This window comes from Mustelus asterias, chromosome 9, assembly GCF_964213995.1.
Source record: "Mustelus asterias chromosome 9, sMusAst1.hap1.1, whole genome shotgun sequence".
Lineage (NCBI taxonomy): Eukaryota > Metazoa > Chordata > Chondrichthyes > Carcharhiniformes > Triakidae > Mustelus > Mustelus asterias.
Genome location: NC_135809.1, coordinates 99,900,594 through 99,913,974, shown reverse-complemented (window position 1 = coordinate 99,913,974; position 13,381 = coordinate 99,900,594). Strand labels below are relative to the sequence as shown.

Below are 13,381 nucleotides of genomic sequence, written 5' to 3'. Positions count from 1 at the left end.
GCCTTTCTGGGCTGGTTAAAGGAGCGTGTATGTTGGATACCCTTGTTGTGTGCTCAGTTAAAGCATTCTGGTCATTATTATTGATTAATGAGTTGTAAAATCTGATCTCAATTCATCCAAAAGATAATATTGCTGAGCTATTTATGAGATGTGGCCAATTAACTAATGACATCACCTCTGATTTTCACAGTACCTTTAAAACTACATAAAATGTAAGATGTGCCTAATGCTTTTTTGGCTCAAATGTCAACCATGTAACTAGTTGAACCTTTAGCTTCACTTGGTGGAACTAATTTTCATTTTTACAGTTTAAATAGGATATAGCTCATCCAATATGTGGAGGAAATGGTCTGATGCATGGCCCCTCTCTGAGAACTTCATTTTCCCTTTTTCCACTTTATAGTATCCAGCTTTATATTACACCATTGTTCTTTCTGTACCAACAAAAACTCCTCATCTACCAAGGCAAAAGTTGTAACTGTAGTTGGACATATCCATGTTTCTACTCCTCCCTGTGGTCACTGCATTTCCACAGAGGAGGTATAATTGAGGCTTTTTTAGCTTTGAGTTAACTAAATCCATCTGTAAGCTTCTGGTACCATATTTCAACATTTCTACTGAGGCCAGATCCTATCAAACAAATCCAATGATAACTACTGATTTAAGGCTCATTCCTGGCATTAACATATTGCACGGCTACTGTTCTTTTTCAACTGCTCGACTCCCATGACACTTCTTGCTTTTTATCAGATGCATGATAAATGTGGGGTGAAGGCATAGTAAATTTTCCATTTGCATCTCCCGATAGTTAGCTGACCACTGATGCTTGGAGTCAATTTAAAAAGAAATATCGAAGAGTTCCCTTTGCCTTTTGTAGCATGCCCTAATGGTTGTTGGGTTTAAGATGAGAGTAAAACATTGGAAGTAAATTTAAATGGAGTAAAATCATGATTCAATGCATGAGACCCTGTCTCATTTCTATACTGGTGTGTAACTATGACAGATTTCCTGCACAGCTTCTTCTTCCCAATTTCAAAGTTATAATTTATTGTGTAACTATTGCCAATGTCATTTTACATTAGGTGTGTTTTTATTGACTGTCCATCACTAGTGGTAAATATAGCTGAATGCTTTACTTTCTTTCTCCTGCCTTGTGGGGAAATATTGTAGCCCATAGCCTATGTTTGGAGTCTTCCTGTGTGATATGTTAGTGAGTTAATGTGTTAAACCTTAATCATCTTCCCATTCAATAATAAGTTGCATTATTGCTAGAGTGTGGTACCATTTTAACCTTGCTTGATTTATGTTCCTGCACTATTAACTGTTAGCTCAGGAAGGCTAATCTTTTCCAGATTTCTCTTGCTGCTACTCTTGAATCTGTAACAACAGATATGCAAAATCTTCAATGGGAGATAAATTTCTTCCTTATAATAACATACTTCCCTCTGAAATATTTCTAAAATGGAGAGCTCACTTTGTGAAAAGCAACATGAAGATGTCTATCATTTTGGGAATTTATCATCCAAACATTTGCGTTCAAAAATTATTTAACTTGCTCTTTAAATCTAGTGTAGATAAGTGCCTTTTATACAAATCTGATTTTTGTTTCAATTAAAATGTACAATTAATTAGATGCTGCTCCAGGTTTAGTAATGCAGGAATTTGTTCTCCATGCTTTAGCTTGACACAGAAAATTATCTGCGATTATGTCCTTTCTGATCTTCCAAGTGACTACGAAGGCCACGAGTGGAAAGCTTGAAATTATGGGCCACGAACTATGGTGTCAATGGGAATTCTCCCTCTATTAATTTGCAAGGATAAATTTCACTAATAAAAGAAGGAAATTTTAATGTTTTAAATAGTTTCAAGTTAAAATTCCATTAAAGCTAGCTGGCCACAATCTTACAACATCTGCTTGATATGTGACCTCTAAAACCCTGGCTGCATAGAATCATGAGCATCAGTTGCAACAAACACATTTTTACTGTGGTCCTGAGTTAAAGTGCCTATTTAAGTAATAACCCTCAAATGACCTGGAACTGGAATTGACTAGATGGTTCATTGGTGAGGATTCTGTCCCCTCTTCCTCACTGAAATCTTTCTTCATGGAAGCAATTATCTTGAAAAAATTATAGCTGGCATTATTCATAACTGTTTTAACCCAATTTGGAGAAACCATTGGGTTTGGACTTGCCTTTTGGGGTGTTTATCGAATAGTCTTGGTCAGTGCCTAGCTTCGATGTTGGCACTCTTTGGTACCTAGCCTAATTTATTGCTTTATTCAGGCAATTTGGAAGTCTCGAGCCTCTTGCTGAATTTTAAATGAAGTACTAAACATTGGGAAGACAAGGGTGATAATATACTGCATTTTTGCATCTCTGCAATATGTATCAGTTTATCAAAGAATGTTCATATGACATTCTTTTTGGATGTGTCCTTTTTCTTGCTGTTCCTGAAGCTTCGTTTTGTGCTCTTCCTCAGATATACTGTAGTTACTTCCTTTCCAGATCTTTCCTGTATTCAACATCCATCTGCCCTGCGGTCTGTCATGGATTCTGTTCAGAAGACCCCAGATAGATTTTTTACAGTAGTGCGCAAACTTTAGAACCCTTTTTACTTTTGTTGCAGATTTCTCAATCCAAGTACAAAGTATATGTTCCCTTTAAAGGGACGATCATAATACCATAGAGGAGCAGGAAGGTATACTTTCACTGGGCATAAATATATTTACTCTCTTCAGAATCTAAGCCCTTGTGAAAAGATGCCTCTGCTGGATAATATATAAATTGCTGAACTATTTCAACAATGTACTGTTGATTCTTGTTATGGTTCAGGCCTTTAAAGTATAATTTTCTCTTCCCACAGTTGTACAGTGCTTCCTGTGAATGGAAGGGTACATCTTGGGTCTTCTGCCCATGCAGAGGTTTAACGCAGCCTGGGTCTAACAATTAGCTCAATTGAGGTAAATTCCATATTGCACTTTACGTGGACTTGTTCTACGATTTTTTTTTCTATCTCCTCATAAAATGGGATATTGCCTACAAATTCAAATGCTTGCAAACTAAAATATTTGCAAATTCAAAAATGAGCTATCTTAATTGAGTAAATAGTATACATATGAATTTTTTTTAAAAAACCTGGATTCAGATTTTTTTTCCCCAAATATCGGAAGTTACTGTATCTTTCCACAAGTCTACATCTAAAAAGCTTGGGGAATTGTCCCCAACATTTAATTTACCAGGAAATCTGAAGGGGTCCTCCTTAAGTTTTAATGAATATTCATATTAATTTGAATATGCAGCATTTTGCCAATTTTTGTTTAATTTGAATTCAGCAGTTTAAATAAACTGGTACATGAGCTGATTTTTACACAATTTCAGTTTGAATTGAGATTATTAAAATCAATGACAATAACTTATTAAGATGCAAATTAAGCAAATCTTGTGCCCTGATTAGATTTTATCCAGTGTAACAACAGTGCTTAAAGTAATCTATTCCAAACCGCTAGCCTCAAAATTCATTTGAAGTAAACCAGCAAATGTGAACTTAAGCACAAAAAAGGATACATTTGCCTGTTTTCAAGGACAGAAATGGTCATGGTTTGAGATGTCACATGTGGCTTTAAGAATGTCTTGCTCTGAATCGTTCTTATCAAAATACCTTGCCTTACAACCTGGTTGGTAAACACTGATCTTACCCCTGCAGCAAAGAAACATCCATTTTATCAATCTAATTTTCTTAAATCCTTTGAAGATGAGCTATGAGTTAAACTTCTGTCAATATCAATATTAATTAACAAAATTAGTTCATAGAAAAAGATATATAAATTAGTTTCAGGATAAGGTTGTTAATAATTGTTAATAGCGGCAAAATACATGCGCTATTAAAAAGGATGCACTAGAAAACTGTAGAAGAATTGTACACATGCCTTCTGAAATTGAAAGGCATGGTGCATTTCTATGGATGTAGTGCCACCAAAATGTTGACTAATCTATAGGCATTAATCCCACTAGAGTTGCTGTCAACTCCAGTAACGTACATCATAATATTTCTTTGGTTTCTCAAGTCAGATTTCTCATCTTTATTGTGCTCATCTTGTCATCAGTCTTTTTCTCGTGGGTTAAGTGCTTATCTTTTTTTCGAATTGACTATATCTACTTTCATTGTTCCATGTGTCCAACAATTTCCACAGTTTAACATTTTTCCGCACTTGAAAAGATCTACAGAATCACATTCTGAAGAAAAAAATTCCAAGTTTCAGTCAGAATAAGAGTTTTTCTCCCATCTAATTTTATTCCCACTATGGTAAATACTAATACATACATTTACCTTTAGTTCTTCCACAAGCTGTCAGGGTAACCAAGTGAGCTTCTCAGCATTCCTGGTCTGCTACAGTATTATCACCATCTGACCAGCTGACTATCCAGTTTCCAAGACCTAAAACAAATGTGCTAGGCCCTTTCAATTTTTTTAAAGTTACAGTTCCCAAGAGTCTTGTGTAAGCTTGTTAATATTACCAACGAAGAAGATGCTGCTAATCAATCAGTCAAGATGTGAGAGAAAAGAGAGATCTGGACAAATTTTCTCACAGTGGTAACATCACTTGCTCATGCTATCTATGTTGGTGTGGTGTTCTCAGGCTTATTTCTCTACTGATGGTCAATAGAGTTCAAGCAAAAAGTGACAAATTTCAGCAGGGGTTCAGTACTCTACAAAGAAATTGCAATAGCAGCGCAAGTAAATAACCTGAAGCGAAAACTGCTGATACAGGAAGATATAGTAAAAATATTGAAGAAGACAAATAGAGGAAAAAGGTGAAGTACTCTGAATTGTTCAGTGATATAAAAATAAAAACTGGAGGGAAACTTTATTCACTAGATTTGCCAATATTGGCATTCGCTGTTGGGATGTGTGAACCTGAAAATATTTGGAACTGGCCCAAAGATTTGGCAGCCACTAAAAATTTACATTAATCCTGATTTTCAGAAATATGTTTCTGATGGACAAGCTTTATTTCTTTAATGCTACTTGATTATAGAGAGAAAAGAGGGAGATGTATATTTTGGGGAAGGAATAAGGAGAGATACTTAGGAACAGTCGAGTGAACTTGAAGAAGGAAATAGATGGTCTTTAAAGAAAGGAATTCTTGAGTGACTGAACAAGAGGAGACAGAATTTGTTCGGGAAGAGATCTTATCCAGTGGAACAAAAGGATGGAGATTTGCTAAGGTCAAGAAAAGCAACAATGAGACGTGATAAATGGGTGGAATTCAGGGGTATGAGAGAAAACTTACCAATGGAGAGAAGTGTGCTGAGTTGTAAGGATGGAAGAGCATCTCAGGCTATGTCCAGAACAGTTGTACCTCCTGTGTGTGTTCCATTAGGTTTATTGACCATACTTTAATTTCATATTGCATCATACTTTGTGAATGCTGAGCTACATTGAGATGTGTATTCAGTATTTCATCACAAAAATCTTGATGTGTGATGCACGGTACCCATAGGATCCTGTTCTGCTGACACATCTGATTACATACAAGCCCTCCTAAGGTCTAACAGGACTCCTTTCAGAGTAACTGTTACTTGAGTCATTAATTATATCATGATTTAACTTTCAACCAAAGCTTTCCATGAAATGACATCTCCATAGTAACAGTTTACTTCTTGAGACAAAGCATTTATTTTAGAACCAGAAAGATCATTCTAAGCCCAGGCCTAGATAATCTAAAACAGGCAAAAGGCTGTTCATCACACCTTCCTAAGGAAATCTGTAGTTCCTTAATTCCAAATAAGTCAAAGTAACTAACTACTCCATGAAGATTTAATTCCTCAGCTCTTTTAGAGCTAGATCCATTGACAGCTATGCCCACTGTTTTTGAAGGACAGCACAGTTTCTTTCTGGGCTTTCTACAGATGATGTTTTTGAGGGGGCAGATTTTAATTAAAGCTCTTTGATTTTCAGTAGTGGATATCTTTCATACTAAAATATTCACACAAAGCATGTGAACAAATGGTCTTTTTAGTAGTTTAAAGGCATCACCTGTAAAATTACTTATTGTGACATTCTTGGTTTAGTTTCATTTGTTTGCAATCAAAACATGAGCTTCATAGGAATGCCTCCAGCAATGACAACTTCTACCTGCACTTAATGACCAGTGCTACAAAGAGTGTGCTTTGATTCTTCTGAGATTCAAACTCTAGTGTTAAAGCCGCCATCTTTCACGCCACACTTGGATTAAACCATTCTTTGGAGTAAAAATAAAATTCAGTTTAAAGTTCATTTTCTTGCTAGAATTGAAATACATAAACCTAGATCTTTTTTAGTCAGTGATGAATCCTCATGATTCAGTAACACATTGAGCCAAATGAGCTATAGAATATCTTGCATACTGGCAAATTGGTAATAAAAGTCAGTGAGAAATTGTTTCATTCTTGTTTCGTGCATCTTACAACTCCATATTTCATCACTGTAGGCCAATATTTACTTGTGTAGAGCAATTCTAATACTGTTTTGAGCACTTTTCTGGAGACACCTTTCAAATAAATATTTTTTGGTCAGCCCTTCAATGGACCTAATTTTCAAAAGACTTGCAGTACACTTTTTGCGTCATTAATATAATGCTGAAGCACGTGGAAAATAAATGATCATTTTAGATTTCCTTCGGTTGACCTCTTTGTCTTTTATGTAAAGGATAAGCTCTCCTTCATCACCATTTCTGACTGGGAGTCATTTTGATATCTTTAGTTTGATAACTTAGCTTGATGGCTGCTTTGACTTCCTCCCTGTCTCCATCCTATTCATGCTTGGGTCTGACCTTGACTCTGAAGTCTCTTGGTATGTTTAACCAAATTAGCACTACATAAATGGAGGCATTCTATAAGAGTAAATTCCACTTTAGGATGCCTCTTCTGGTAGGCCTTTTATGCTTTGAGAACAAAAGAGAAGACATCTGGGAGCATAAAATCCTTGAAGAATGTTGTCCATGCCCTAATGTGTGGACAGTAGGCCATCTTATCATATGTGATAAACTACATTCAAAGAATGAGGTTGATCATACAGAAGGTAGGTAATTTGTTTAGATATAGTATTTCCTTTTCCATCAGCTCAAATATCTGTTATTAAGTAACATTTGTTTAAGTCTTTTTATTTGCTGTTGAAGCCTGAAATGTGTGCCAGAAATAGGTTACTTAGTTTTCTCATATGCTTCATACACAATGTGAATCTTAGTAAAGAATTATTTTGTAATATTTGCATAAACTGACATGAATCAATTAAGGATTTTCTTCCCTTATAAACTTAAAACTTGGTAACTTCTCAAATAGCATTTGAAAAATGAGCTGTGCTGAAACAGATAATCAGTATATGATAACCATAATCTTTATAAAACCACTTAGTTTACATTGCTTAAAGTTAAGCTTATAACTTACCGTATTGTAACCCTAGAAAACGTTTTGAATCATTTGCAGTGTTCCCTTCGAAAGAATTGCTGATATCAACTTCTCATTGAATACAAATGAGAGTGTAAGTATTTTGTTTCTATTATACTTGGGCGGGGGGGGGGGGGTATTGTGAACAAATAAACCAGTTAGGCAAGAAGAAATTACAGAACTTGACACCAATTTCCTAATACCTCCTGATATCCAGTGAATAGCTGAGCTGTAAAAACCGGAAAGATCCCAGATTTAATTTTTTTTTGCAGCAGATGATTATATTCAGCTTGGCTGAAACAATGCTGCAATTGACATTAACTTTGTAGGACTGGAATGGTATAGTTGTATCAAATGGAGTACAGAATTCTGCGAAAATATTTCAAATGTGGCTGCATTACAGAATCGCAGAATTGTTACAGCACAGAGAGAGGCAAGTGCCCCTCGGCCTTCTCCCTGTAGCCCTGCACATTCATCCTTTTCAGATAATGATCCAATTCCCACTTAAATATCTTGGTTGGACCTGCCTTCAGACACCCTCAGGCAGTACAATCCACACCCCAATCACTCGTTGCATAAAATAGTTTTTACTCATGTTGCCATTGCTTCTTTTGTCAATTACCTTCAATCTAGGCCCTCTTGTTCGCAATCCTTCTGTCAGTGGGAATCTGCTAACATTTGATTCAAAATTATCTGGTCGCAGGTCCATTCTTGCCCCATTGAAGTTGACTTTCCCACATTAAATTATTCTTACTCTGGACATTGTTCCATGTCTTTTTCTATAGCTAACCTCAACCTTGTGATACAATGTTTTCTGTCCATTAAATCTTCCCCTACTGACACTTGGTCCATCTCATTCCCAAGAACCAGCTCTAGCATTGCCTCCTTTCTCATTGGATTAGAAATATTCTACTGTAGAAAATTCTCTTGAGCGCACTCCAGGAACTCTTGCCCCTTTTTGCCCTTTGTACTGTTAGTAAACCAGTCTATGCCAATTATAATTGCGCTACAATTCTTGTACTTTTTTATACTTTCATTGCAGATTTGTTTCTCTGCATCTTTACCACTAGTTGGTGACCTATAGACTACCAATGTAATTGAATCTTTTTTTCTTCCTTGGCTCTCGCCAAATAGATTCTCCAGTGTAACATTGTACACTAGTAGGTAGCCTGACATTGTTCATAGAACAGTGCGGAATAGAAGGAGGTTTTTCAGCATATTGGATCTGAGCTGGCTATTTCAAAGAACAGTTCATTTATTCCTGCCACCCTGCTCTTGCCCACAATCATGCAGTGTTTTTTTTAAACTCCATTTTGTTTTGAAAGTTACTACTAAATCAAATTGTAATCCCCCCACCTATCAGGCAGTAAATTCTAAATCCTAATTACTGATTACATTTTTTGCCGTTTAAACAATGGTTAATCTGTGTCCTCTGGTTATTGACCTTTCAGCCATTTGCTCCATTGCTTCGACAAAGTCCTCTTCCTTGTTAGACATAATGCTAAGTGTTCATTTAGTACCTCAGCCATACCTTCTGTTTCCGCCAGTGGATCTTTATTTTGGTCCCAAATGACCCCACTGCTCCTCGGACCATTTTACTGTTAATATACCAAAGCTCGGCACAACATCGTGGGCTGAAGGGCCTGTTCTGTGCTATACTGTTCTATGTTCTAGAAGACCTCTAGTTTCTGGTTCCTTTTTATGTTAACTAATATATGTTGTACCGTCTCTTTGCCCTGCTTATTTCCTTTTGACTCTTCTCTGTACTTCTATATTTAACCTGATTCTCCTTTTTGTCAAGCTGCTTTTTTTCTGCTTCATCCTGCTCATTAATTTATTGCCTATTTTTGGTTCCCCTCCCTTTCCTCCTTGTGGGAATATATATAGCCTGTACCCAAGCCATCTCCCCTTCCAAGGCTGCCAATTGCATCATTACATTTGTGTCCAGTCTTTGGCTCCAACTTATCTCTGTCACATCCCTCCTTAATTTGTTATAGTTAGCTCTCCTCCACTGGAGTGCTTTTATTCTTGGTTGCTGCTTGTTCCTCTCTATAACTAATCATTGGCTATGTTTTTAAATTGACCAAGCATATTTAGTTTGGTAGCAGTGCATTTTAGACACGTAATTTAATGTTGCAATCTGGTAGGATGCAGGATTTTGGTTGTGAGATTCAACTAAATCATTAGTGAAAGTGAAGTGTGTCTCGAGTGAGGCCACCCTGAATGTTTTCCTTGCTTCAGTCACTGCGTGACAGATAACTGGATGTCTGCAAGCAATGTGGGAATATTCAAGGACAAAAAAAAAGGCATGCAGAAGTTAGTTCTCTTTCTCCTCACCACAGCCATTTCACTCATGAAATGAGGAAGACTGCTGAGAGTTAAATATGGGGGTTATCTTATGAGGAAAGGTTGGAGAGTTCGGGCTTGTATCTATTGGAGTTTAGAAGAATGAAAACTGATCATGTTGAAACATGTAAGATCTTGATGTGGTGGATGCTAAAAGGATGTTTCCTCTTGTGGGAGAGACTAGAACTAGGGCGCAATCTTAAAAATAAAGGATCTCCCATTTAAGACGGAGATGAGAATTTTTTCTGAGGGTTATGAGTGTAGAACTCACTTTCCCAGAATGGTGGAGGCAGAGTTATATAGATTCTTGACTAACAAGGCAGTCAAAGGTTGTTGACGATAGGCGGGAATGTGGAATTGAGGGCACAGTCAGATCAGCCATGATCATATTTAATGGTGGGGCTGTTTTGAGAGACCAAATAGCCTACTCCTCTTCCTGTCTTGTGTTTTCATGTGTTCTGAGTGAAAGAATAATTATTTATGTTGGATGCAATGTGTGATAGACAATTGGCCTAAATAAATATTTTGAGAAATTATCTACTGAATCATAAACTTTATTTTACATTTCTCAAACTGTTTCACTGGATATTATAGCCATGTTGCACCATTTAACTCCAACTCTATTTGTTGCCATCGAGAAAAATTACTTTTGAGGTATCCATAGAAGGAGCGTATTTTTGGCAGAAGTACCTCCTCTTTTTACAATGTTAGAAATATAGTGCGTGATTGCTGTATGAATGTTACTTGTGCCGTATGTCAGTGATGTGCTTAAAGCTAGATCCCTTAACTGTAATAGAACCTTTATCCTACTTGGCTGTGCTCACAACTTGCAAGAGAATGCCTTCATATGTTGTTCCGTGAACCCGAGAGAACACCACAGCAATTAAAATTTTATATCGTTAATTTGTAATTGTTAACTTGTCCATTGTATTGATTATTCTATTCTGATGTGTTCTCTGAAATTGAAGCACATTTCTCTTCTGGAAGTTGGGGATTTCTACGAGCATGTTATTATTTGCTATTGTCCACCACACACTGTTCTGATGATGGTGATTTCCCAGTATTTCCTAACGTGTCTTATCCCCTCAGCAAAACCGTCCAGTTGAGTCAGCATGTTTTTATGCGGTTTTTTTTCCTGTTCACTTATACGTGTTGAGAATTTAGTTTGAGATTTTCTTGGGAACTGAAGTGTAAGGGTATTTATTACTCCTGAGAAATAGAGGCAGCTTTGTAGCTAATTGCAACCAGACATTAGATGTGCTGAATTTTATCTTGTTGCAAACTTCTGACATTTTATATTCTGGGTCCAGGCCAATGTAGCTCTGTTTGAGGCATGCTGTAAAGAGAGGATTCAACAATTTGATGACAGCGGTTCCGATGAGGAAGATATTTGGGATGAGAAAGATATAACTTTCGCAGAAGATGCACAAAATCGACATAGGTAAGTTTACAGAGATAGGCACGTGTTAATTTTATCTACATTGCCCCACCCCCTTTGCCAGCTGACCCCATCCCCAAGCACCACTCTCTTTTCCACCCCCCCATGCCCCACACTCTCCCCAAAGCACCATTCTCTTTCTCTCCCCCCCCCCCCCACCCCATAATTTAGTTTCCAAAAAAAATTAATTTTAACAGTCATGTTATAATTGACAGACTATTTTCTATTTTGTACAGAAGTTCAGGGAGCACAGACAGTGAAGAAAGCACAGATTCTGAAGATGAAGATGTGGATAAACGGAATAATTCTTTTGTACCCAGTGCCAGTCCAGATGATAGAATGGAAGTGGATACAAATGATGGCAAGTAGTGATTGTAGCCAACTTGATTCATTTTGGCTGATCCTAAAATGATGTGGTTATGATCATCATGAAGCTTAAATATTTGAGGAAACCTTTTGTGAACTATGAAATCAGTCTTATAATTCTTAAATCAAGTTCTCACTTTGTGCCATGGCATTGCTTTAATATAAAATTTTACCTGTGTGCATAAAAAGACCTTGCTATGGAATAAATTGATTTTCTTTCTCTCGTTATAAAAAGTCTTCATTGGTTCAGGGAAGTGTGTCCTTTTTGCCAAATGTCAGTAGCTATCATTCCCTGGGGAACTAATAATACACAGTTTAAAACCTTTGGGGTGCTAGGTAAATGCTTTCAGTTAGCCTCAACAATGAATCTCATTTTCTTTATGTTGGATCTCTAATGTTTGGTGTCCAATATTCTAAATTTGTGTGCTGTGGAACAGAGCCTGTTATGTTCTAAGCTTATTTCTGTTAAGTTCTCACGATAGGAAAGAACATAATGAATACATGGTCCGTACCGCATTAGCAGATTTCAGTCAGGATTTTTTTATTGTTTCAGGGGATATGGGCATCCCATCCCTAATTGTCCTTGAACTGAATGATTTGCTAAGCAATTTCAGAGGGCATTTAAAAGTCAACCACATTGCTGTGGGTCTGGAGTCGCATGTAGGCCAGATTTTTTTATTCGTTGACTGGGCCAGCATTTATTGCCCTTGAACTGAGTGGCTTGCTAGGCCATTAGTGAACCAAATGGATTTGTATGACAATTGTTTCATGCTCGTGATTAGACTTTTAATTCCAGATTCAAATTTCACCATCTGTTGTGGTTAGATTTGAACCCGGGTCCCAGAGGATTACCCTAGTTCTCTGGATTACTTGTCCAGTGACAATACCATTATGCTACCACCTCCCTTCTATGAAGATGATGATGGGGGCTGATGCAATTGGATTTAATATTATTCATTCTGATTGGTATCCTATGCACTTTTTTGGAAATTATATATATACTTACATATTATATATAAGGTTATGTTTGACCGTGATGGTTCCTATAACCATAAATGTGCTAAATCACATGATTTAGTTGGCACTTGGGCAGAGTAGTGGAGATTATCATGTCCTTTACCTCTGCCAGAAAAGAGAATTAAGTGAATTGACTATTTGTGTCAACATAGCATTGATAAAGACCTCTGACATGGTTACCTATCTCTTTGTTAGGCAGTGGTATGTGAGGGTAAGTTTGAAGAGCAGTCGGGAAAATAAATTACAAAATAGGAAGCTAATGAATTAACAATTAGAAGTGTCTAAATACATTAATTATAATAGTACTAGGTATTTTGCCATAACTACGGTGACAGGCCTGTGTGTTTTGGGGGGAAAATGTGTGTTTTATGTTGGGACGATGGCTCCTTTTAAGACCTAGATTTCTCTGAGAGGAGCTTACTGGTGAAGCAACTTCCTTCTAGTAACTGACCATTTTTTATTCATTCGTGGGACATGGGCGTCGCTGGCTGGCCAGCATTTATTGCCCATCTCTAGTTGCCCTTGAGAAGGTGGTGGTGAGCTGCCTTCCTGAAATGAAATGTGATCAAGTTGTTGGGAAGATGAACAATAGAAACCGGGTCAACCAAAAGTTAATTATGGGGAAAATGGAGTGTACTAAGTTGTTTCCCTTTAGGTTTAAACAAGCTGAGTGCAGGGAGCATCTCTTCAAGCAGAATTCAGTTGAAATTCTGTGTGCTGGTTATAAGAGCATAGAGAAACCCTAATAATTGAAACACTATGAGTTTAGAGTATAAAAGCTGGAGTC

The 13,381-nt window shown here is 37.0% G+C and overlaps 1 protein-coding gene across 16 annotated transcripts in view; it reads left to right on the top strand.

Moving 5' to 3' along the window:
• ppp6r3 (protein phosphatase 6, regulatory subunit 3) overlaps positions 1–13,381 on the top strand; it is a 93,920-nt gene that overhangs the window by 59,526 nt on the left and 21,013 nt on the right. For all 16 annotated transcript variants that reach the window (XM_078220660.1, XM_078220655.1, XM_078220652.1 and 13 more), the window contains 3 exons: positions 7,467–7,521; positions 11,084–11,214; positions 11,448–11,572. In XM_078220660.1, the coding sequence (XP_078076786.1) occupies positions 7,467–7,521; positions 11,084–11,214; positions 11,448–11,572 (311 nt within the window). The remainder of the gene's footprint in view (positions 1–7,466; positions 7,522–11,083; positions 11,215–11,447; positions 11,573–13,381) is intronic.